General features: G+C 39.3%; 1 protein-coding gene across 1 annotated transcript in view; it reads left to right on the plus strand.

Moving 5' to 3' along the window:
* The window catches only part of LOC133648678 (methylmalonate-semialdehyde/malonate-semialdehyde dehydrogenase [acylating], mitochondrial-like), a 33,904-nt gene that overhangs the window by 1,159 nt on the left and 6,411 nt on the right, over positions 1-26,334 (plus strand). The window contains exons 3-9 of the mRNA XM_062045003.1: positions 9,250-9,324; positions 9,675-9,836; positions 9,928-10,006; positions 19,752-20,054; positions 20,136-20,257; positions 23,009-23,198; positions 23,275-23,456. Of these exons, the coding sequence (XP_061900987.1) occupies positions 9,250-9,324; positions 9,675-9,836; positions 9,928-10,006; positions 19,752-20,054; positions 20,136-20,257; positions 23,009-23,198; positions 23,275-23,456 (1,113 nt within the window). The remainder of the gene's footprint in view (positions 1-9,249; positions 9,325-9,674; positions 9,837-9,927; positions 10,007-19,751; positions 20,055-20,135; positions 20,258-23,008; positions 23,199-23,274; positions 23,457-26,334) is intronic.

Consider the following 26,334-nt stretch of genomic DNA (forward strand, 5'->3'; position numbering starts at 1 on the left):
ACGACGACCATTTTAAGCCTGACAAGGCACTGTTTGACAGACATTCACACGGCATGAATGCCAAAAATTGACTTTTTTTTTAACCGCTCCCTTCACCGGCGACAGGAGCCAGAGTTTCTCAACTGGTGCGAGGCAGTTGGAAGTAGCCGTTTGCACGACGGCGGGAGCCAGCTGCAATGAGGAGCTGGTGAGAAGTCTCCCGACTCGTCTCATTGAAGAGAGACTGGGGGAAGCTTTTGGACAGAGACAATTGATGGACCGCTTCGGGTCCAGCCTATCAGCGCGTGTGCGTGCTCCGGGGGAGAGCTTGGAGGTGTTTGCTGCGGATGTGAGCCGGCTTGTTACGGAGGCGTTCCCGGCAATCTTACTACTGGCCCTTCATGATGAGAGACATCCGTCGGTGGTGTGAACAGTGCAGAGCGTGTCGAACCCGTAGGTGCCCTTAACGTCCCTGTGGGCGGGTCCCAGATTTGTTGCCCCTCCGGAGGGTGGTCATGGACATTCTGGAGTGGCCCAGACGTTCAGAGGGTATCCCAGGTTTGTCGGCCCCTCCGGAGGGTAGTCATGGACATTCTGGAGTGGCCCAGGGTGGTTGCCCCTTCCAGAGACTCTGCCAGCACCACTAGATGGAACTTTATTGATTCCTTCACTGCCTATAACCCCGAGGCTGATGGCATGATGGCGCGTCACAATCGAACTATCTTGCAGGGGGTGATTGGAGCGACCTCCCTCGCATCATCGAACTATCTCGCACAGGAGCGATTGGAGCGACCTCCTTCGCATCTACAAGTGTTTGCATGTTTTGAGGGGCCAGGGTGCTAGCCTATGCAATACTTTGTGGATCAGATAAAAATATTGTTGATTTGTTGTGTGCATGAAGATTGTGAAGTTTTTTGTTTTTTTTCTCTACTCTATTTCCCCTTGTTTGTTACCTATTTTGTTTGTGACGAAACGGGGACGTTTCTAATTGAGGGGGGGACGTATGTAACAAACTGTTCAGGATGTCCCAAGTTACCGGAGTGTGTTGGGTAAGGAGGAGTGTTGTCCCTCCAGAGTTGCCGTAGGGCTGTGACGTAAGAGGTCTATAAAGGTTGTTGTGGAAGGAGGTGTGTGAGGAATGACATTAAAGAAGTGGTGGAGACCGACCTGCTCTCATGACTCCCATTTATTATTTTATATAAGTACACCGAATATGCAAACCCAGGACACTCGGCTACACTATCATCATAATACAGTCATCACACAAGATAATCACATTGAATTATTTACATTATTTACAATCAGGAGTGTGGAGGGGGTGGGGGGTAGGATATGGACAGCAAGTAGTGGACATATATATATATATATATAGAGAGAGAGAGAGATCAGAAGGCATAAGAAAAAGTATCTGCATTTGATTGTTTACATTTGATTATTAGCAATCCGGGGAGGGTGTTAGTTTAGGGTTGTAGCTGCCTGGAGGTGAACTTTTAGTGCGGTTTTGAAGGAGGATAGAGATGCCCTTTCTTTTATACCTGTTAGGAGCGCATTCCACATTGATGTGGCATAGAAAGAGAATGAGTTAAGACCTTTGTTAGTCCGGAATCTGGGTTTAACGTGGTTAGTGGAGCTCCCCCTGGTGTTGTGGTTATGGCGGTCATTTACGTTAAGGAAGTAGTTTGACATGTACTTCGGTATCAGGGAGGTGTAGTGGATTTTATAGACTAGGCTCAGTGCAAGTTGTTTAACTCTGTCCTCCACCTTGAGCCAGCCCACTTTAGAGAAGTGGGTAGGAGTGAGGTGGGATCTGGGGTGGAGGTCTAGAAGTAACCTGACTAGCTTGTTCTGAGATGTTTGGAGTTTAGATTTGAGGGTTTTGGAGGTGCTAGGGTACCAGGAGGTGCATGCGTAATCGAAAAAGGGTTGAACGAGAGTTCCCGCCAGAATCCTCAAGGTGCTTTTGTTGACCAGAGAGGAGATTCTGTAGAGAAATCTCGTTCGTTGGTTAACCTTTCTGATTACCTTGGTTGCCATTTTATCACAGGAAAGGTTAGCCTCTAGAATGGAACCTAGGTAGGTGACCTCATCTTTCCTGGTGATAACAATGTCACCCACTTTTATGGTGAAGTCATTGACTTTCTTAAGGTTGATGTGGGACCCAAACAGGATGGATTCTGTTTTACCCAAGTGTATGGATAGCTTGTTGTCAGCGAGCCAGGTGCAAGTTCTACACAGCTCAGCACTGAGGATTTTCTCCACCTGTGACTTGTCCTTGCCGGATACCAGCAGGGCAGAGTCATCCGCAAACAAAAACAATTCAGTCGCATGCCGATGACATGTCATTTATGTATATTAGGAACAGTAAAGGTCCCAATATACAGCCTTGGGGGACTCCACAGCTCACCGAGAGGGGGCGGGGGGGACACGGTGCCGTTCACCTCTACCACCTGCTCCCTCCCCTCCAAGTAGGATTGCATCCAGCTCCATGAGGTTTTGTTAAATCCGATTGCTCTGAGCTTATCCAACAGTATAACGTGGTTAACGGTATCAAAGGCCTTCTGAAGGTCCAGCATGACCATGCCGCAGTATTGGCCCGCGTCCACCTCATGTTTGATGTGGTCGGTCAGATAGAGAAGACATGTGTCAGTGGAGTGGTTAGTTCTGAAGCCGGATTGGAATTTGTACATGAGTTTATTAGTGGCAACGTAACTATCGACCTGTTCATAAACTATTTTCTCCATTACTTTCGAAATGCAGCTGAGAATAGAAACAGGTCGGTAGTTGCCAGGTTCCAATTTGCTTCCTTTTTTAAAGAGGGGAGTTACTCTTGCTATCTTAAAATCTTTTGGTACTTGGCCTTGTGTAATTGATAGGTTTATTCTGTGCGTGATGATGGGGCAATGATGGAGGCAGAGTCCCTGAGGAATCTGGAGGGAATATTATCAAGGCCGGTGGCCTTGTTAGGGTGGAGCGCGCTCATTTTTTTAAACAACTCATCAGCTGTGACCATTTCTAATTTGAAATCATCGTTGGATACTCCTAGCTTTCTGTAGAAGGCTTTAATGTGTTCTACACCAAAGCGACCAGAGTGGTGGGACAGCTTGTTGACAAGAGTTGCGGCTATGCTGGTGAAAAAGATGTTAAGTCTGCTAGCTACCTCCATTTTGTCTGTAATGAGGGAGTCACCCTCCTTGATGCTGATGTTGGTGAGTCTTGTTTTAAGTTTCTGGCTGCAACCAGGAAGCTGGTTGTTGAGAATTTTCCAGAGCTCACGTGGCTTATTTGTGTTTTCCTCTATTTTGTCGTTAATGTAATTTTTTTTTAAGGATTTAGTCAGGTTGGTTGACTTATTTCTTAATTTATCGCATTGCTTTTTGAGAGTTGAAAGGAGTAATTTGAGGTTGATGTTATTGGGTTGTTTATCTACTTCTGTTTTACATTTTTGGTATTCAGAGTATTTTCTGTCTCTGTCTTTAATGGCAGCTAAAAGGTCCAGATTCATCCATGGTTCCGAGCGGGCTTTGATCCTGACTGTTTTCACGGGAGCCATGTCATTTAGTATCTTTAGGAACGCCGTTTTGAAGCGATCCCAAGCAACATCGACCAGGTTGCTCACGAGCACAGGGGACCAGTCCCACTCATCTAATTTTAAATTGAAATTGTCATTGGAGTATTTTTTGAGGGATCTGGATTGGGCTGTTATGTGGCCATTGGTTTTGGGTTTAGCTATTTTGCGGGTGCAGAAGGTTAGATAGTGGTCGCTAAGACCACAGATCATGACCCCACTATTTTTTATTTTAGGCCGGTCTGAAGTGAGAATGAGATCTATGGTTGATTGGGTGGAATCACACACCCTTGTAGGTAGCGCTATTAGCTGGGAAAGACCGTGCAGATTACAAAACTTGCTGAAGGATCTGAAGACAGGCGCATCTTTGCGTTGAATATCTGTGTTCAGATCCCCAGTTATAATTTTCTCCACGTTGTCTGTCCCTGCCAAGCATTCTTCCAAAGCCCCATAGAAATCACTCTGATTAGGGGGTCTATAAACAGTCCCTATTAGTACCGGCTTAGCGTTTTTAAATTTGATTTAAATGCTTTGTAGGAGAACTGCACTTTTTTGGGAATTTTGGCTGCCATTCACAATCCTTGTGTAAGACAAGCACACATGTTTTTCTTATTTTAATGCATTCTAACTAGTAAATAAATATGATCAAAAGTCCAGCAAAAATGGAGCCTATATTGACTATAAAGCTTTTAAAAAACATTCAAACACCTCCATAAAGGTTTTATGGAGGTATATGCTGTAAGTGTATGGGATATATACTTGCAGTGTTGGGTTAGTTACTGAAAACCAGTAACTAGTTACAGTTACTAGTTACTTTATTTCAAAAGTAACTCAGTTACTTACACCAAAAAGTAATGCGTTACTGTGAAAAGTAAGTATTTAGTTACTTCTTTTTTTCTTCTTTTTTTTAAGGCTCCCAATAATGCCCTTTTAGTCTTCATTTCAGTACTGTTATTGCACTGGAGAATAATACAATCTGTTGACCAACTTGACATGCATTTGCATCACTGAACTCTGCTAAGCAATGTGCTCTACATACAACACACAAAGACAAAGATATGTTACAAAGGCCAATTTGTTTCTGGCCAGAAAAAATCGACAAAACTATTTTAAATAGCTGCAACATAACATACATAAGTAACAAACTGTCAGGACTTGGTTCTTGGGTTTTGTTTCTCCGGAAGGCAACGAAAATTGGCGCGGGCAAGACGTGTATTTAAATACATGATTTAATTTTCACTGTCAAAAAAAGGAATAAACAAAAAGCGCTCACAGCGGAGGTAAAAACTTGACTATGGAAACAAAAGGCGCGCACAAAGGCGGAAATACAAAACTTGGGTATAAACACAAAACTTGCACAAAGGCAGAAACTATGAACAATAAAACAAAAACACTAACTGTGGCATAAATGAACAAAACTTACTTGGCAAAGAACTGTGACATGACATGAAGCAGAGTGATGAAATAGTGTGAGGTCGCCAGGACGAACAACAGAAACAGACAGATTTAAATAGTGACATGATCAGTGAAAACAGGTGTGTGACTCAAAACGTGAAACAGGTGCGTGACAAGATAGGTGAAAACTAATGAGTTGCTATGGAAACAAACAAACAAGGAAGTGCAACCAAGAACTAAAAAGAGTCCAAAAAACAAACACATGGCCAAAACAAAAACATGAACAGACATGACACAAACAGCATAATAACAACATAGCTGTAAAGCAAGGAAGGCACACACTACATACACAAAGCCTAACCAGGCATTTTTTCCTCAAGGAATTCTGACACAAAATAATGTCTGAAGCCCAGAACACTCTACACATTTCCCCAGTTTTAGTTTAGAGATAAGGAAAGATTGGCCTGGCCCACTAGCATCCCTCTTTATGTTTGTGAACTTTATAGTCTATACATTTAAATAAATAAATGATAAATGGGTTATACTTGTATAGCGCTTTTCTACCTTCAAGGGACTCAAAGCGCTTTGACAGTATTTCCACATTCACCCATTCACACACACATTCACACACACATTCACACACTGATTTAGAGTGATGTGATAATCAAACACTCTAGAAGTCTAAAATGAAAGAGTATATAAGATAATTGACAGCAATGTTCCCTCTAAGGTGCGCGCCTGTGCAATTGTGCACTGCTCAAGCGTCCTCTGCGCACGGCAAATCTATGCCACGCACAAAATCAAATAAAAAAATAAGTGCATAACAATTTTCGACACGACAGAGAAAACAGTTTTCGTCATCATTGTTCAAATATTGTAACGTCTGTCGAGACGCTTTGAGGACATGAATTCCATCCATCACTTTACTGAGCAAAACTCTTTATTCTCGGCCATAAACACATCACCAAAACATCAGTAAAAAAATGATATCTAGCAAAAGTGGTCATTTTCTGCAGTACAAACCAGACCAAAAGCAACTTTGATATATCATCAGCAGCCGCTCGCTCTTTCCCACTTGCGCCAACACATGCACATATGGCACTTAGCCAGTGATGCGTTTATAGCCACACAAAAAGTCGGACAACTCCAACACCACACATAAAGTGTCATTCCAGGTCGTTACACTATGGTTTACCAATCAAATGTGTGCTTATTCTAGTGCCATTTATTAGGAATCTTAATTTATAAATATTAATCATGAAATGCTGTTAGTATATTAAATAAATACTAATAAAAATATATATTTTACAAACAGGAAGTTGCAGGAATGTACACATGATCCCCTGCCTACATCTCATTGTGCAACATGTGAATGTTTTAATGGGAACTAAATGCAATGTCCGAAAGGGGTACAAACTATTTCCAAAGCAGGACCTCCACCCAGACAAACAATACAAGTACACAGTTCATGAAAAACAATATTTTTTGTTATTGTCATTGTAAGTGGGCCTAAACACTTATATTAGAAATGGAAATGACTGCTGTCATTTGATTATAATAAGAGAATCTTGTCTGTCTATCTGTGTTGGCCCTGCGATGAGGTGGGGACTTGTCCAGGGTGTACCCCGCCTTCCGCCCGAATGCAGCTGAGATAGGCTCCAGCACCCCCCGCGACCCCGAAAGGGACAAGCAGTAGAAAATGGATGGATGGAGATTGAACTTGTTATTTAGTCAGGTTTGGGACAGGTGTGCTGCTGGTGTAGCCACAGTGTGCACGTCTGATGTTGCTCACATGGGCTCCACTGAATGCTCAGGGAGTTTTTGCCTTTGCTCACACACATGAACAATTAGAGGGAACATTGATTGACAGAGTGTGTACCTTCAGTGCTGAATGATGAGCAGAGGCAGAGTTAATCCTTAAGTGGTGGTGGTGGAGGGAAAGTGGCATCAGAGTCTCTGTCTCTCTTTACTAGCTACGTCGAAGCATGTTGCTTATGTAGCTTGTTTCAGCAGATTTGAATTGCTGTTTTGGGCAGTAGATGGGATCTTTGATCTAAAGCACAATTTACATTTAACTAAAATGTTATTTTCTTTGTGCTCGACAAAAGAAAAGTAGTGAAAATATCTCCATGTTAACAAACTCGACTCCCCCCCCCCCACACACACACACACTCACACTCACCCACACACAAAGCGCATGTCTCTCTTCTCCGGCTTATGACAAAAGAACGATGACACTGCAGCGCTCCGATAAAACACACTTTATGCTACATTAAAAGTAACGTAAAATAACGCAGTAACGCATCATGTAGTAACGGTAACTGAGTTACTGAATATAAAAAATAACGCGTTAGATTACTAGTTACCGCCGAAACTAACGGCGTTACAGTAATGCGTTACTTTGTAACGCATTAGTCCCAACACTGTATACTTGTATAGCGCTTTTCTATCTTTTAAGGTACTCAAAGCGCATTCACACACACATTCACACACTGATGGCGGGAGCTGCCATGCAAGGTGCGAAACAACGACCCATCAGGAGCGAGGGTGAAGTGTCTTGCTCAAGGACACAACGGCCGTGACTAGGATGGTAGAAGCTGGGGATTGAATCAGGAACCCTCAGGTTGCTGGCACGGCCACTCTCCCAACCGACATGGCGCGGTTGGGAGAGTGGGGAGGTTTTCACACAGAGTGATGAAAAAGCCATCAATCTGTCAATCCTTTCCGTGTCGGTAAGGTTCCCCGTGTTGAGTTTTTTATATTGTGTATATATGTAATGTAGTAACGGGCACATGCATAACAACATTTAATATTTATATATTTTGTGTGAATGTTGTCTGTCTATCTGTGTTGGCCCTGTGATGAGGTGGCGACTTGTCCAGGGTGTACCGTGCCTTCCGCCCGAATGCAGCTGAGATAGGCTCCAGCGACCCCAAAAGGGACATGCGGTAGAAAATGGATGGATGGATATTTTGATCATTTTAAGCAACCACTTTGCATTAATTTCAAAAACGCATCACAACGTTTGCTTTTTCCTTCAACATCACTGATTGCTACTTAATGCAGACTTCATGAGAGCCAACAAACATAATAAAACATCATTTACTGCACAATGTCTGCTGTCACTAGGGTACTGACTGTTCGGATGTTGATATATTCCCGTTTAGAAGAAAAAAGGGGGGTGAAACCAAGCATCTTTTCGTGTCTTTCTCGCCATTCCCGGGTCTAAATTGGATGCCAAAGTTGACCAGCTTATCGGCTTATGTCCTCATCCTTCTACTATATTTATGATGTAGAATAAACTTTCACTAGCTCTGAGGCAAGAAAGCAGCTCACCAGCTCATGATGTTAATATAGCAGCAACAAGCTGATCAACACGCCACTATAAATAGTTTGTCTGCGTTAGCGCTTATTATAACAATATCACTAATACTTGGTTAATATTCAAGTCACAAAATGTAAATGGAGTATTGTTGGCACTTTTTGGATGGTTATTTAGAGGGCTTTATGGGCGGAATTGAGGATCTTGCATTGACTACTGTAAGCAGACTTTTATTTACGAGTTAGAATGTTTAAAATAAAATACATCTGTCTTCTTGTCTCTCATAATGATTGTGAACGATAGGCAAAAAAAAAAAGTGCAGTTACTCACTAAAGATTGCATAACAACTTGGAGATGGTAGCATTTGTTTATGCTTAAAGTTGAATTCTTACATTTTCTATAAAATAATGCAGTAAAAGGCAGTCTCTTGTTGGTCGCCAGTCAATCACAAAATAAACAGTACAGCAGACTTTTAAAAATGTATTTATTCAGGACAGTGCACATTGATGAACCATCTGTTGAAGTTTCTGGACGACCGCTTGACCATCAGAGCCACTTAAATAACCATACATGCTCACATGTACACCTATCAACAGTTTAGTCCTAATTTATTGTAACATGCATGTTTTTGGGGTGAAAGGTGAAGTATTCTCACATGCTCACATTGGGAAGAATATGAAATCCCACACAGAGTAATTCAGGGACTTGAACCTAGATCTCCATACTATGTGGCTGACATACTAACCACTCAACCACTGTGCGGCCCCTGAACTGCAAACTGCTACACATGGTGATTGTAGACAAAAACATCACATTTTAACTGTAAACTCTTATACGGAGTTATCGCACCCAAACTGTCAGTATCATCCACTGCAACCTACAACCAGAATAATAAACATTGTGAAACTGTGTATTATCTTTGTATATATTTTTCTATTATTAGATTGTGTACATTATAAGCTGTGAATGTATTTGTGTTACATTGCAGCCTACCACCAAGCTCTTCATTGATGGCAAGTTCGTGGAGTCTAACACCTCCGAATGGCTCGACATTCATAACCCTGTGAGTATTTATAGACGCTCTGTGCCCTGTCTGATAACAACTGCACTAGCTTTGGTGTGCCCTAAAAATGAATATTTGAGAGCGTTTGCGCAAGACAAACGATCAAAAAAAGGCATCTGAGGCCATCCGAGTTCCATTCTGGCTGTATTTCAAGTTGTGATGTCTCCAGCAAGGTTATAATAGCTCGTAAAGACGGCCGAATGCAAACAGACATGTTTACAATATTGTAAAAGGACTAAAAAGCTTTATGCCATCAATGTTAATGCAGTAGAGTACCGGGTACATGTTGTGATTTGAAGTAATGATTGCCCCTAGTCAGCGCGTCTGTCTGGTCTGTCTCTGCCCGTCAGGCCACTAATGAGGTGGTGGGCCGAGTTCCCAAAGCCACCGAGACCGAGATGCTGGCGGCTGTGGATTCTTCCTCCAAAGCGTTCCGGTCCTGGTCCGACACCTCCATCCTGAGCCGGCAGCAGATCTTCCTGCGCTACCAGCAGCTAATCAAGGACAACATTGTAAGACTTATTCTACGTCACTTTACAGCTGAGCAGTGTATTGTTTTATGCTGTACCCTCGTCTTATGTACCCTTTACTTTTTTTTTTTAGAAAGAGTTAGCTAAGATGATCACTCTGGAGCAAGGCAAGACACTCGCAGATGCCGAGGGCGATGTATTCAGAGGACTACGTAAGTAGAACTCTTAAATGCCACAATAAAAATAAGATAGAAACACATAAACAAAACATTATATTTCAATCTCTCTAGTGCATGCTGAACCAATAGGGGGCAATATAACTTCTAAGCATAAGGTAATTTACTCCTGAAGAAAAAACAGTCAACAAAAAGGGGGATTAATATTGAAGTAGTTAAACCTAATGGCTGCTAAAGAAACAATTAATACAAATCTAGAAAACAGGTGGCATTGTAAGCCCTAACCATAAAGATGCTTTAGCCATTCAAACACTAGAAGAAAGTAAAGTGGGTATAAAGGTGCTAATTCAGGAAACAGGTTTACGTTGAGTATCAAACTTGAACATGAAGTTGACACAACAAGAACATAATAACTAAGATGAATGATGAAAAATATAAGCGACTACTTTTAGGACATGCTCTGACTGTGATACAATTTAGACAAGTTTTATCCTGGCAGTAGTGCAGTGTTTTGATGTGGTCAATTGGCTGAATGAAATGCATGGAAAAATACAACTGAGTGCCTCCTCTGAAATGACTTCTTAACATTTTTTAAAATCCCCCTGCAGTTATACTTTTCTTCACTTCCTCGTGAAAATCCAGCCGCATTTATCATTTTCCTGGATTGATGCGTTTCCAGTAAAGACGAGCAAACAGCACAGTGGAGGCTTCCAGCGTCGTTCGAGGGAGGTTGTTATGTGCGTCTTTTGGATTGATCGCTGCTGGCCAGCAGCTAGTTAATGGGCCGCGATAAAAAACACAATTTTACCCTCACTCTGTTTTCTGATGACAGGAACAGAAAGTCTGCCAATGACACCAAATGTATTGTGTACTTGTCCACTCTAGCACAGCTAGCTTGTCTGGGGTGACTCTGCAACTTTTAGTCAAATGTACATACAGTAAGTACAGCTATTGGGGACATTTGTGGCACCTCCAATAGGTTGTTTTGTTCATAAGACATGCTAGAATACATGTAAATACAGATATCATCAGAGACAAAGGGCCTATGACCTTTGGACAATTTGCTTGTTGTTGTTTTGCTTTATGGTTTGAGCACATTCATGAAGTTATTTTTGCAGATTGCAGATAAGCATGCTCCTGTCAGGAAAACAACTGTCAAGGCAAATGGCACCCCCTGGTTAGGGAATGAGCTCAAAGCACTTATGAAGCAACGTAACCAGGCTAAAAAGTTGGCGGACTCTTCTGGTCTACTTTCTGATGCGATGATCTATCGTAAATTAAGAAATCGTGTAACTAAAATAAATAGAGGTAATAAAAAGGTATATTATCAGACAAAGATCTATGACTTTAGACATGATGGTAAACAATTGTGGAAAATTTTAAATCAAATAATGGGAAGATCAGCATCATGTAAAACAAATTCGTATATAGAAGTTGATGGAGCTTACCTGACTAAGCCAATGGAAATTGCCACATATTTTAATAATTACTTCACAAACAAGGTGGAAAATCTGAGAGTGAATATGACGCCTTCTGATGGCTCCTCCTCATGCACATTAATTGAAAATCATATAATGAAGGGTAAAAACTGCAGGTTCGATTTTGTACCAGTTAGTAGTTCTGATATTGAGAAATTGTTGTTATCACTGCCATCTGATAAACCTGCTGGGACGGACATGTTAGATGGCAAATTGTTAAGAATTGCGGCATGACATGTATCAACTCCGATTTGTCATATATTTAATAAATCATTAAGATATGGAGTCTGTCCTGGGGTTTGGAAGGAGGCCAAGGTCATCCCTCTACCCAAGGACAAAAATAAAGATTTTACTGGTAAAAACAGTAGACCAATAAGCATACTTCCTGTTCTTAGTACATTGATGGAAAAAGTTGTTTTCAAACAAATTCAGGATTACTTTACCTACAACAAACTGATGTCGTGTTCCCAGCATGCTTATAGGCAAGGTCACTCAACATCTACTGCTCTAGCTCAGCTGACTGATGACTGGCTGTAAATGGATGTCAAGAAGATGGTTGGTACTGTCCTGATTGACTTTAGTGTAGCATTCGATGTCATAGATCACAACATAATTATCTCCAAACTGAGAAAATATGGTTTTAATAGTATGTCACTTTCTTGGATGTTGAGCTATCTATCAGGAAGATCACAGAGAGTGTGTTTTAATGGTAGCCTATCTGAACGCAAGTACAATTACTGCGGCGTGCCTCAAGGAAGCTGCTTAGGTCCTTTACTTTTTATTATTTTTACTAATGATCTTCCCTGTGTTACAACAAACACCAATATGGTTATGTATGCAGATGACACAACTCTATACAGTACTGCCTCTACCTTAAATGACCTACAAAATAACTTAAATCAGGACCTGGAGAGAGTGTCACTCTGGGTAAGTGATAGTAAACTTGTTGTGAATATTGACAAAACAAAAAGCATTCTTTTTGGATCCAGGCATATGCTTGTTGATGACCCACAGCTTCATATTTCAATGTCAGACATACCTATTGAGCAGGTCAAAAAAGCAAAACTGCTTGGTGTGCTATTAGACAGTCAACTGTCATGGTCCGATCATATTGATGGTATTTCAATGAAAATGGGAAGAGGTGTAGCCATGGTCAGGAAGTGCTCCACCTTCTTAACATCCTCAACAATGGCTCAAGTGATACAGTCCTTGGTTTTCTGTCATCTTCATTACTGTCCTATAATATGGTCCGCTACGACTAAGTCTGACCTGAACAAACTGCAATTTGTACAGAACAGAGCGGCTAGACTGGTACTTAAATGTTCTTTGCGCACTAATATTTCATATATGCATTCACGCCTGTCCTGGTTGTCTGTTGAACAAAAGATGCATTGTAGTCTCCTTATGTTCTTTAGAACTATCATTTTAGATCAATCACCAGATTACTTTTACAAACAGTTTTTAAAATCAACTAACACACATATTAATGGAACTAGGAATGCCAGCAATGGCTATTTGACACTTCCTGCTCCCAGGACCAATTTCCTCAAACATACAGTCATGTATAGATATACATCATTCTGGAATGGGTTGCCATCTCACATTAATCTCTCACAAAGTAAATTGTCATTCAAGACAGCTTTGAAGATACACCTATTGCAGCTGCCCACATGACGTGAATTTTAATACTGGTTTAACTAGCTTTTTATCTTATGTTGTATTTTTCCATTGTACAATGTCTGGTAATGCATGTATTCTTTGTATTTTAATTTTGTATGCTCCTATATGGACCCCAGGAAGACTAGCAGTCGCCTTGGCGTCAGCTAATGGGGATCCATTCAATAAACAATAAACAATGGTAGCCATTTTTTCAATCAATCTTGCTATAATTTTAAATCCATGTGATTGTCATTTACTTAAAAAATGTGTACACAATTTGTGCCTGAAAGTTGCAGCTGGAAGTTTGGAAAGCACAATAAACTGCGGGAGAAATCTTAAAGTACCCGTAGAGTGGAAAACAAGTTTCCTCTATATTGAAGCTATTACCATATACTGTATATTTGATTTATGACACCTATAGAATTCCAAAGTTTGCGAATAAATAGATATGATCAAAATGGTATCAATCCCTTGGAGATTCTCGAGCCATTTAGAGAGATAATGAGAAAGCCAGACATGTCATCGTGTGACGTAGAAGTAGAAATCACAGATCCCTTCCCCACAAAAAACTATGCAAATCGTGCAGACTTTGTGAGAGTCAACAACGTTTACTTCGGGCAAAATTATGATCCAGAAACCTATATTGTTGATCCTGAGTATAAGGAGGATGAGCTACAAGTTTTAAAAGCTCTGCTAAACAATTCCAGCTTTAGTGAAATGCTATAGCATAATGTAGCAGTATTGCTAAGTGCTAAACAAGAAATACAAACTACAAACATAATAAAAAGATATCTTACTGTACATTGTCTTCTCTTACTTCGATGACGACTTATAAGATATCCATATCTTCCCGTGGAGATGAACAATTAATCATGATGCACACAAAGGGTTAACAAGGAAGTCTCCCTGCAGACACTCTTAGGTTGTGTGTTTGTCTCCATCTCCGGGTTTACATTGAATGTCACAGATAAACAACTCCTAGATTCAAGGCTAAATCCTCTCATTATCCAGATGAGAGGCAAGATTTATAATATAGAATAACTTGGACGGGCCGAGACGCGATGAGGCGGGAGCAGCAGGACATCGCTGCCAGCTCACAGTAAAGCAACCGAGGGCGACTTAACTGTCTGTTAGCACTCATAATAACAACATCGCTAATATTTGGTTAATATTCAGGTCACGATATGTATAGAGTATTGTTGGCAGGTTAGAGGGTTAGATGGTTACTTAGAGGGTTTCGTCGGCAAAATGGAGAGCCCCCAGTGACTCCATTGTTAGTGGACTTTTTATGTATTTATTTATTTATGACTTCGAATGCATAAAAAAAAAACATGTGTCTATGTCTTATATAGGGATTGTGAATGATAGACAGCACATCTCTGTCTAATGTTTGCATATTTCAAGTATAACTGATCTAATACTATGGTCAGAGTGCAGAAGCGTTCCCATTGTGACGTCAATCTCCGGATATAGCCGAAGGTATTCAGAGTGGAATATTCAAAATGGGTGACTGAAGTTGTGGCATTTTGTGGTATTTAAACAGGGTTTTTACATACTTTGCGGATTGTAAATACAATTGGATATGGTTTAATGCATGGGTCACCAACGTGGTGCCCGCGGGCACCAGGTCGCCCGTAAGGACCGGATGAGTCGCCCGCGGGCCTGTTCTAAAAAAAAAAAAAATAATAAAAAAATAATAAAAAAAAATATTATTATTTTTTTTTTTAAATTAAATCTACATAGAAAAACACAAGATACACTTTCAATCAGTGCATCAACCCAAACAACCTCCCCCATGCACACTCATCCACACCCACTCACACAAAAGGGGTTATTTCTTTCTGCTACCAATATTCTGGTTCCCACAACATAGACAACACATCTGCAAGGGACACAGTCCCTGAAGCACACATGATTGTATAGGCTGCTGGTCCACTAACATTTTCATTAATTACTATTTTTATGTAATTATTTTTATATTGTTTTACTTTGTTTTTTATCCAAGAAAATGTTTTTTATTTATTTATCTTATTTTATTTTATTTTTTAAAAAAGGGCCTTATCTTCAACAGACCAGGTTGTCAATGAAATTAGATTTGTTTAAAGGGTTTTTTAAACCAGGCCCAGTCCAGATAATGTCCAAGTCGGACTCAGCAACACACACCTTCATTCATGTACACAGAAACAAATTAGGGAACACAACAGATTGCATATAATTTATAAACAAAATTACATTTTCAAAATAAGCATTTATGTACAGTCCAGATTATGTCCAGGTCACTCAAATTAGGGAACACAACAACAGATATCATATAATCTATAAACATAATTATACTTTCAAAATAAGTCTTTGAGGACTTTTCATCTTTTTTTTAAATGTTTTTTGCCATGGTTATCGTTTTCAACCATGTAACTTTCTAAAGTTAGAAAATACTGAATAAATGTTTTAAAGAAAGTAATACTAAGTGAATATCTGTTTTTGGCCTTAAAAATAAACATTTTACCGAGTACTATAATTAAATTGACTAAATCATGATTGTCAATGAACTCTCCTAAAATAACAGAAACCACATTAAGCTTCATAAACAAACCAATCCTTAAACACATTTTTTCAACTTCCACCCAAAACAAAGACACAATATGACAATACCAAAACAAATGCAGGGTGGATTCAGGCTCCTGACAACAAAATCGGCAATCATCTGACTCTGTCATATTCCATAATTTTAACATTTTCCCTGTGGTAGGAAGTTATAAATCATTTTAATTTGAAAATAACGATTTTGCACATCGATAGTGGTTTTATAGATTAGTTTGAATATGGCATCCCATGGCAACGGGCAGTCAAAAAAGTCCTCCCATTTTCCATTTGTGTTGTATGAGGCAGCCTTCAAAGATTTCTTCATTAAATAAAAATTATATATTTTTCCATTTATTTTAGTTCCTTTTTGCCAACTAGAATTTCTTCTTAGAGGTTTACAAACTAATAATTTAGTAGTTCCATAATTAATTATTTGTTTCCATCTTTTCCCAATTACTCCAGTTAGTTGATCAAATGAAAAGCTTGAGCAAGCATCACCATACATAGCTCTAAATTCATCATACTTCATAATTTTGCCATTCTCATTGATAATATCATTGACAAAAATGATTCCTCTTTCAAACATATTTTTCCAAAAGAAAGGCTTTCCATCTATTACAATATTAGAGTTCATCCATGTTAACTGCTGCAAAATATTGTCACTTTTTTCTGGCACATAAAATTGAAAACACCACTATGATTGGATTGTTTCCTTTATGAACCCCGCCATGTTTCCCAGCAGACTCTCTGGGAAGGGATCACTTGTAAAAAAGGATACAATTTCTTTTGATACAGTACATGTTTTTTGTCCAACAGGACATTTGTGTACCACTCAATGTTTAAATACATCTTTGGAACAATTGATGCTTTTAAAGACAGACACATAGCTTCAAGGTTGAGAAGTTTCAGGCCCCCATATTCATACTCTTTGTACAAAACTTTTCTTTTAATCTTTTCTGGTTTGCCGTTCCAGACAAAATCGAAGACCCTCCGCTCATAAATCTTAAAAAAGTTTCGTGATGGAGCTGGTAATGACAAAAACAAATAAATAAATTGAGGAATAATTAACGAGTTGGCAATAGACATTTTACCATACAAGGTTAGGGATTTCCCTTTCCATAATTGCATAATTTTGTCCAGCTTTCTTAGTCGATTATCATAATTTACTGAGCCTAGATCTTCCAGATTTTCTGGGACAACAACACTAAGTATGTTAACTGGTCCATCTGTCCACAAAACAGGCACTTTGCATTCCATTCGAAAGGACGTTCCCTTTAGATTTCCGATCCTTAACATTTTACATTTATCATAATTAAGCTTAAGGCCAGATTGCTGTGAAAATATGTCCAAAAGATTAAGAAGGTTCTGCAAACAATGAGGAAAAATCTTATCTTTGTGAATCAGCCTTTTCTGACATGAACTTCATCAAGAACAAACACAGAACACGCCTCACTGATGCACATCTGCAAGACTCACTCAGAGTTGCAGTGTCAAGTTACACACCAGAGTACAACACACTAGTTAACAGCATGCAATGCCAGGCTTCCCACTAACTGACAAAGAAACAGATAACAGATTTGGTGTCCAGTTGAAAGTGTGACATGATTTAAAAATTTGAGAGTTTACTTTTGTACTTTACATGAGTTATTATTTGTACAAACATGGTGCAAAGTAATTCATGATTTGTTAAAAAATGTTAGTGGCTAGCTAGTTAAAATGGGATATTTTGATTTCACAAGACTGTCTTAGAAGTGATCATTTGAAAATGTTCAATTTGAAAAATGTGCACTTAGAGAAAATATAAAAATAAAGTGTTGCATATTGATATTTATCTGTTTCTATATATATTTATTGTGAGAAATCATTAAGAAGATCAGTGTTTCCACAAAGATAAATATCATTAATTATTAATAATAACAGAGTTAAAGGTAAATTGAGCAAATTGGCTACTTCCGGCAATTTATTTAAGTGTGTATCTAACTGGTAGCCCTTCGCATTAATCAGTACCCAAGAAGTAGCCCTTGGTTTCAAAAAGGTTGGTGACCCCTGGTTTAATGGATACAATGAAACACAATTAAGCATATAAAGTCAACTTGTTTTTCCACTCTACTGGTAATTTCAGTCCATGTTTGTTGAGAAAAGCCAAATTTCCGCTCATGATAGTTTCCAGAAGTGTCTAATAAAACCAGCCTCTTTGGAAAACTGAATCTAGAGCGCTGTGAATACTCACGAAATATAGTGTAGCATTAAGTTGCTAAGTTGGCAACACTGATTTTTCATGCTATATCTTCTTATTCTCTAGCATACAATGGTGACCGTACATACTGGTGGCTGTTATATTTTGACCATTTCTTCTAGCTAAATAAGATAAAGAAAATAGTATTACTGTTCTCATTATGATGCAGTACAGTTGAACACCATAACAAACCACAATGAACATACTTTTGAATAAACACCTCTGAGAAATGAGAATTATTGTCTTTGTAAAGGCAGATTTGGTCATTTGTTGAAGCAAATTGTCGACCCGCAATTATTAATTTTTTTTCAATCCAAAATGAGCTGAGTCTTCTATTTAGCCTGTATTGTCGTGCAGAGTTCCAATTAAGGTACGAGAGTGCGTTAAATGCTTTTAGCGCCAGTGTTCCTACCGTGAAGCACTTTTGCTACAATTACGCGCCTCCCCTTCCATCACTTGCTTACTCTGATGGTGGCAGCGACGACACGCTAATCTTGTTGAGGAATTAAGAGCCGCCGCGCCTCTTGCATATATTGGCGCATTCATCCGGGTTATTATTACCAGACGCCATGCCAAAGTGTTGCTTTGTGCAGCTCACGGCACCAAAATAACGGTTATCAGCAGCAAAGCAGGAAACATGTGCAGGTGTGCTGCCAGCTCCAGGATTTACCGGCCAGCCGTCAAGTTCCGTTTGCCGTTTGCTCAGCGGGAATTAACAGCCAGCATGTTCACTGCTGCAACGAGAGAACACAATGCATTGTTATGTAAATATCCTATAATATCTGCATAATTAGTTGGCTAGTTGTATTTTCAAGGATCAATATTTTTTAAGCAAAAACAATTTGAGTAAAATGAGCATTTGGTATTCTTAAGGAGAGTACTTTTGGACACAAATATGCAACAATTGCATATGGAAACATCAACATTTTCCCATCTCACTTGTTTATTTTCATCAGTTTTTTGAAATGCTTGACTTTCTGAGTGGTCTTTTTGGGCAATTCTGCCTGTGGAGAAAATAAGCTGCCTAATAACTGTGCACAGCTGCACACATTGAAAGGTTGGGTTGTGCCTCACCGTCCCTCCCTACACAAATCAGTAATTGTCCTTACATCCAATTTACATTTATACACCTTTTTAAAGATGCTAAAACTAATTCAATATAGGTCAATATATGCCAGCCTAACAGATTTGAGAATAGTGATTTAAAATCTCCAAAAGGTGGGTTGTCACGATTTTTTTTTTTGGAGCCTTTCGTATTGGCCAAAAACTGGCTTGATCAAGTGAAATGATTAAGAGAAAAATGGTAGGTAAAAAACACTAATTTACTTATTAACCGCCTGGAATGGACTTATGCTGTGTTTAAATTGAAGTGAAGTGGATATTGTGTTCTGGCGATATCGAGTAGTCACAGTAATTAATTAAATTAAACTCATGACGCAGTAAGTTGAATGATGCGGACAGGTTTGTTACTAGATACTTTTCTAATACATTTCTTCCTTGGAGACTTTGTATCTGTAATTATTAGGGCTGTCAAATGATTAGTTTGTTTAATCACATTTTGGAATTTGGATTAGTCATAATTAATCACAGGTGATTACTGTACTTTCTTGCATAAATAAAACAAAATTCCCAGGCCAAAAATGGCTCCCTGGCCACACTTAAGACACCCCTGTTTTAAATCTTCACCTTAGTAATAATTGTACACGTACTATAAACATTTTCTCTATCGTTGATAACATTTCTTTAACTACTGTACAATGTACTATCTGGTGTGTTTAAGCCTTACTTAAAATAATTTTTTTCTCATTGAGTTTGTCACTCCCTGCAGAGGTGGTAGAGCACGCCTGCAGCATTACATCGCTCATGCTGGGTGAGACCCTGCCATCCATCACCAAGGACATGGACACCTACACTTACCGGCTGCCCATCGGTGTCTGTGCCGGCATTGCCCCCTTTAACTTCCCGGCCATGATTCCACTGTGGATGTTCCCTATCGGCATGGTGTGCGGCAACACCTACCTGATGAAGCCCTCGGAGCGTGTGCCCGGATGCACCATGCTTCTGGCCAAAATGCTGCAGGACGCCGGGGCGCCTGATGGCACGCTCAACATAATTCACGGGCAGCATGCAGGTAAGTCCATACCTAAATCTTCTAACTAACATGTCCATATACAATGAAAAATGTCTATAATTTGTCTCTATTTTGATAAAGCTGTGAACTTCATCTGTGACCACCCTGCTATCAAAGCCATCAGCTTTGTGGGCTCCAACCAGGCAGGAGAGTACATCTACAACAGGGGTTCCAAGAATGGCAAGAGGGTTCAGTCCAACATGGTAATACACTACCCCAGCGTTAGAGATGAGAATCTTTGGGCACCTGACGATACGATTACGATTTTATTATAAATTGATTATTTATACATTAAGAATCATTACATTGTATATTTTTATTTTATGGTATATTGTTAATACATCGTTTATTATTATTATATACCGTATTCTAAATGTATTAGATTTAATTATTAATCATATGTCTACAAGATTTAGCCGGCTACTGACGCACTGTATGCAGTAATGCATCATTTCCGGTTTTTAGATTAGTGTACACAACATAACATATGCATATGAAAGATTATATACATGAGAGCTGTAGTAGCCTGCCCAAGTGAGAGAAAAAAAAATCATTGGCGAACAAGCATCTTTATTTCATTTGTGTGCCTTTTTAAAACCACAAAATGTTCACTTTGGCACCAGTCGTCAAACACTTGTGGCCCAAAGATGTGTCGTCAATCTGCTTCACTGCTTGGCTGACATACGTGTTGCTGCACTTTGTGGATATTATCGTCTTTCTTGATTTTATTTATTAATCTACTTGCTAATTTAGTCTTCCAAACTGATTACTCTCTGCTGTAACGCGATTACTCTTAGCTTTCCGTTGAAGTGTACAAATCATAAATTTTTTTCATGTTGCACTAATTCACATTCAAGCTAGCTTAGCATCACGGTTCGCATAGCATGTCCAATTCACCTTGTTGGGTTTGTTGCGGTGACTTTTTTTGTACTGTATTTGTGCAACTGAGTCGTTATAGAGAATAAATGGTATTTATTTATTCATTTTGCAATGGATACTAGATTACTAAATCATTATTTTATATTGAAATCAAATCAATTTCAGACAGAATATACAAACCCCGTTTCCATATGAGTTGGGACATTGTGTTAGATGTAAATATAAACGGAATACAATGATTTGCAAATCCTTTTCAACCCATATTCAATTGAATGCACTACAAAGACAAGATATTTGATGTTCAAACTCATAAACTTTTTTTTTTTTGCAAATAATAATTAACTTAGAATTTCATGGCTGCAACACGTGCTAAAGTAGTTGGGAGAGGGCATGTTCACCACTGTGTTACATGGCCTTTCCTTTTAACAACACTCAGTAAACGTTTGGGAACTTAGGAGATACAATTTTTAAGCTTCTCAGGTGGAATTCTTTCCCATTCTTGCTTGATGCACAGCTTAAGTTGTTCAACAGTCCGGGGGTCTCCGTTGTGGTATTTTAGTCTTCATAATGCGCCACACATTTTCAATGGGAGACAGGTCTGGACTACAGGCAGGCCAGTCTAGTACCCGCACTCTTTTACTATGAAGCCACGTTGATGTAACACGTGGCTTGGCATTGTCTTGCTGAAATAAGCAGGGGTGTCCATGGTAACGTTGCTTGGATGGCAACATATGTTGCTCCAAAACCTGTATGTACCTTTCAGCATTAATGGCGCTTTCACAGATGTGTAAGTTACCCATGTCTTGGGCACTAATACACCCCCATACCATCACAGATGCTGGCTTTTCAACTTTGCACCTATAACAATCCGGATGGTTCTTTTCCTCTTTGGTCCGGAGGACATGACGTCCACAGTTTCCAAAAACAATTTGAAATGTAGACTCGTCAGACCACAGAACACTTTTCCACTTTGTATCAGTCCATCTTAGATGAGCTCAGGCCCAGCGAAGCCGACGCCGTTTCTGGGTGTTGTTGATAAACGGTTTTCGCCTTGCATAGGAGAGTTTTAACTTGCACTTACAGATGTAGCGACCAACTGTAGTTACTGACAGTGGGTTTCTGAAGTGTTCCTGAGCCCATGTAGTGATATCCTTTACACACTGATGTCGCTTGTTGATGCAGTACAGCCTGAGGGATCGTTTACGTGCAGTGATTTCTCCAGATTCTCTGAACCCTTTGATGATATTACGGACCGTAGATGGTGAAATCCCTAAATTCCTTGCAATAGCTGGTTGAGAAATGTTTTTCTTAAACTGTTCAACAATTTGCTCACGCGTTTGACAAAGTGGTGACCCTCGCCCCATCCTTGTTTGTGAATGACCGAGCATTTCATGGAATCTACTTTTATACCCAATCATGGCACCCACCTGTTCCCAATTAGCCTGCACACCTGTGGGATGTTCCAAATAAGTGTTTGATGAACATTCCTCAACTTTATCAGTATTTATTGCCACCTTTCCCAACTTCTTTGTCACGTGTTGCTGGCATCAAATTCTAAAGTTAATGATTATTTGCAAAAAAAAAAAAAGTTTATCAGTTTGAACATCAAATATGTTGTCTTTGTAGCATATTCAACTGAATATGGGTTGAAAATGATTTGCAAATCATTGTATTCCGTTTATATTTACATCTAACACAATTTCCCCAAATCTAACACAATTTCCCAACTCATATGGAAACGGGGTTTGTAATACAAAAATGTTAAATAAAATTTATATATGTAGGGTATACATTGTTAATGCATATGTTCATAATTAATGTCATTCTTGATAATATACAATATAGTATTAATTGTTGTAAACAATAATTTTTGTTTGCATTGATTATACTTCTTAATATAAATGTTTTATATTGGAAGTGTTAAAGACTTTGATAACTTTTTCATAAAATTGTAATCTTTTAGTTCTTTATATTTACAGTTTTTGTGGTTGTAATGTTGTTTTTAAATTTAAATAACAGCTGAAAAGCTTTTCTCTGAGCTTGGCTGTCACGTGATCAATTATTCTGCACTGCAGGGTGCCAAGAACCACGGTGTGGTGATGCCCGACGCCAACAGGGAAAACACCATCAACCAGCTGGTGGGTGCTGCTTTCGGAGCAGCCGGACAGCGCTGCATGGCGCTCTCCACCGCCATCTTTGTGGGCGAGTCTCGTGAATGGCTGCCGGAGCTGGTGGACCGCTCCAAATCTCTGCGCGTCAATGCAGGTGATTTCCGTCAAATACTCCATGAGAGCTGGAATGGTGGCGTGTTAAACAAACCACAATGTGTCACGGTGTTAAGGCGATCAGCCTGGCGCTGATGTGGGCCCCCTGATCTCCCCTGAGGCCAAGAACCGGGTGGAGTCTCTGATCCAGAGCGGCGTTGAAGAGGGGGCCAAACTGCTGCTGGACGGGAGAAACGTCAATGTTAAAGGATACGAAAACGGCAACTTTGTGGGGCCTACCATCTTGGGCGGCGTGACGGTAAGCTGAGGGTCAAAATGGCTGCTTGTATAGTCTTAACAACTGATGGGCTTTATTGTTTTATGGCATTTTTTTATTGTAACAGTAAATTCAGTGGAACCCACTTAAGTTAGTACTGTTAAGGGTCGACAACCAATCAGTGCATAAACCAATGTAGTTGTTGTACAGGTGGCAGTAATAGTAGTATGTCAACATGCATTACAATGTTGTTATGCTCATCATCGCTAAGCAATGTGAAACCGCAGCAGCGACATTACTACTGTCCAGTTACCTAGCATTAAAACAGTGATTTTCTGTTCACTGCAAGGTGAACTTCAAAATAAAAGCATTGTGGTCTAAACCTGGATTTTACGACAGCAACACACAAAACTTTTTTTTTTTTATTACTTACTTACTTTTTAATTATTGTATGCTTGTAGAATGACTTTATTGTCATTGGCATACAATGGAATGTATCTGTTAGATACAAAAATAATAACAAGTGCTGTCAAATGATTAGAATATTTAATCGCGATTAATGACAGTTTGTTGTTAGTGTACTCAAAATGTATCGCGATTAATCGCAAATTCTTATCATTAATAAGTGTACCCAAAACATATAATTTTAAATTTTTTATTACCATGAATGGACAAATATTTTTGCTTTAATGAAATGTTTTTAATCATACTTTTTTAAACAGCTTAACACAAAATAGACAAAAATAAATAAGCTTCATAAACACTTTTAATGACAGTAAAAAAAAAACCTACCTGCAGCGCGTTGGTGTCTTGCCAGAGTTTGTATTTTGTAGAAATACAGAGTTTGTATTCCTGCTGTAGAAACACTTGCATTCTGAGGAGCTACACCATGTATAGATACCAGTTTCACACACTAATAACAGAAATTGTGGATTGTTATGATAAGGGTTTGATTGTCAAACCTTTTAGGCAATCTAATCTGTGATATTTCTTCCTGAATAAATGCTTCTGATATTTTATACAGTACATGTTGTACAAGTTAATGGTATTCATGTCTCTGCATGACAATGTTTTAACCTTCTCTATTTATTAATAAAATGTAATATTCCGCCTGCTAAACATTCTGTAATTGCGGACTGATCAATGAGAACAGGTTGTAAAAGAATATATACTTAATTTCAATCAGCCAGAAAACTAAGGCTGCAGCTAACGATTATTTTTCTATCGATTAATCTATGGATTATTTTTTCGATTAATCGGTTAATCTATAGATAATTTTTTCGATTAATCTATAGATTATTTTTCCTTTTACCGATTATTTTTTTTATTCAAAATGAAGATGAAAAAATAAATGTAGGCCCGTTTTTTCAAAAGGCATGGCTTTTATTTACAAAAAAAAAGAAGTATGGCCACTCAGTCAACATTGACAACAACATGACTAAATATTCTGTAACAATGTAAACATTTAAAACTTTTAACATTTAACAAAATTAAAAGTAGCTTATTTGCTTTTTAATGTGCAAATATAAAAGTCAACATCCAGTGCAAATCTTAATATTCTGCAATAGTATAAGCATTTCAAAAGTAAAAGTATTGCTTATTTTGCTTTAAAATGTGCAAAAATAAAGATAAACATCCAATACAAAAAAGTGCAAAACGAAATATTCTGTAACAACAGTGTAAACATTTCAACAAAAGTGAAAGTATTGCTTATTTGCTAAAATGTGCAAAAATAAAGATAAACATCCAATACAAAAAAGTGCCAATCTAAATATTCTGGAGCACTGTAAACATTAAGTATTGCTTTTAAAATGTGCAAAATAAACATCCAGTCCAACACAGTACACAATAACCAATTCTACTCATTCCAGTGAGTGACTAACAGTTGTAATGAAGAAAGGTTAGCATGTGTACATGTTTGGTTCTTTTCTTGTTTACAATATTCCCAGCAGCTGAAAATAGGCGCTCAGAAGGGGTCGATGTGGCTGGAACGAGAGGTAATTAGCCTTCACCTCAAGCCAGGACTGCGAGTGAGCTGAGCTGCAGTTTATATTTCTAGAAGGTCAACGGGCTCATAGTGATGTTACTAGTAGTTGACTGGGAGGTGTTTATTATCATTTGGGGAGAGTCCGCTGCCTGATGCTCACCTGCTAAACACCTATCTGCTCCACCCTGAAGCGCTGACTACATGCGCTCTGAATACACACTGCTGATTGGCTGATAATGCTTCGTATGTACCAATCAGATGGTTGTGTGGGTGGGACAATGCTGCGTGTGTACCAATCAGATGGTTGTGTGGGTGGGACAATGCTGCGTGTGTACCAATCAGATGGTTGTATGGGTGGGACAATGCTGCGTGTGTACCAATCAGATGGTTGTATGGGTGGGACAATGCTGCGTGCTGAGACAGACGCAGAGGAGCGAAGCAGCTTGTTAAGACTTTAGCAGCTAAAGTTAGCTTTAGCTTAGAAACTCGTTCGGTACACCCCCGTGCCGAACCGAAAGCCCCGTACCGAAACGGTTCAATACAAAACACGTACCGTTACACCCCTAGCAGATACAAATGACACATTCATGTTTTTGTGTAATGATGACAACGTATGCTCGCGCGGACGATTGACTAGTTGATGGTTTTCTTTTCAAATGTTCGTTCATAGCCGTTGTGCTGCTATGATAGGCCATTTCCGCTCGACACAGTGTGCATACAACAACATTATTAGGCCGTTTATTGAAATACTCCCACACTTTTGACCACTTTTGGCATGCTTTTCCCCCCTCGCTCGCACCGCTCGCATCGTCTGCTTTGATCGTCTGCTTTGCGGTCCGCCATGACGGTAGTGTGACGTAAATATGCGACGCGTCGACGCACAAAAACGGCGTCGACGTATTTACGTAACCGATGACGTCGACTACGTCGACG

Source organism: Entelurus aequoreus, linkage group LG04 (genome assembly GCF_033978785.1).
Source record: "Entelurus aequoreus isolate RoL-2023_Sb linkage group LG04, RoL_Eaeq_v1.1, whole genome shotgun sequence".
Classification (NCBI taxonomy): Eukaryota; Metazoa; Chordata; class Actinopteri; order Syngnathiformes; family Syngnathidae; genus Entelurus; species Entelurus aequoreus.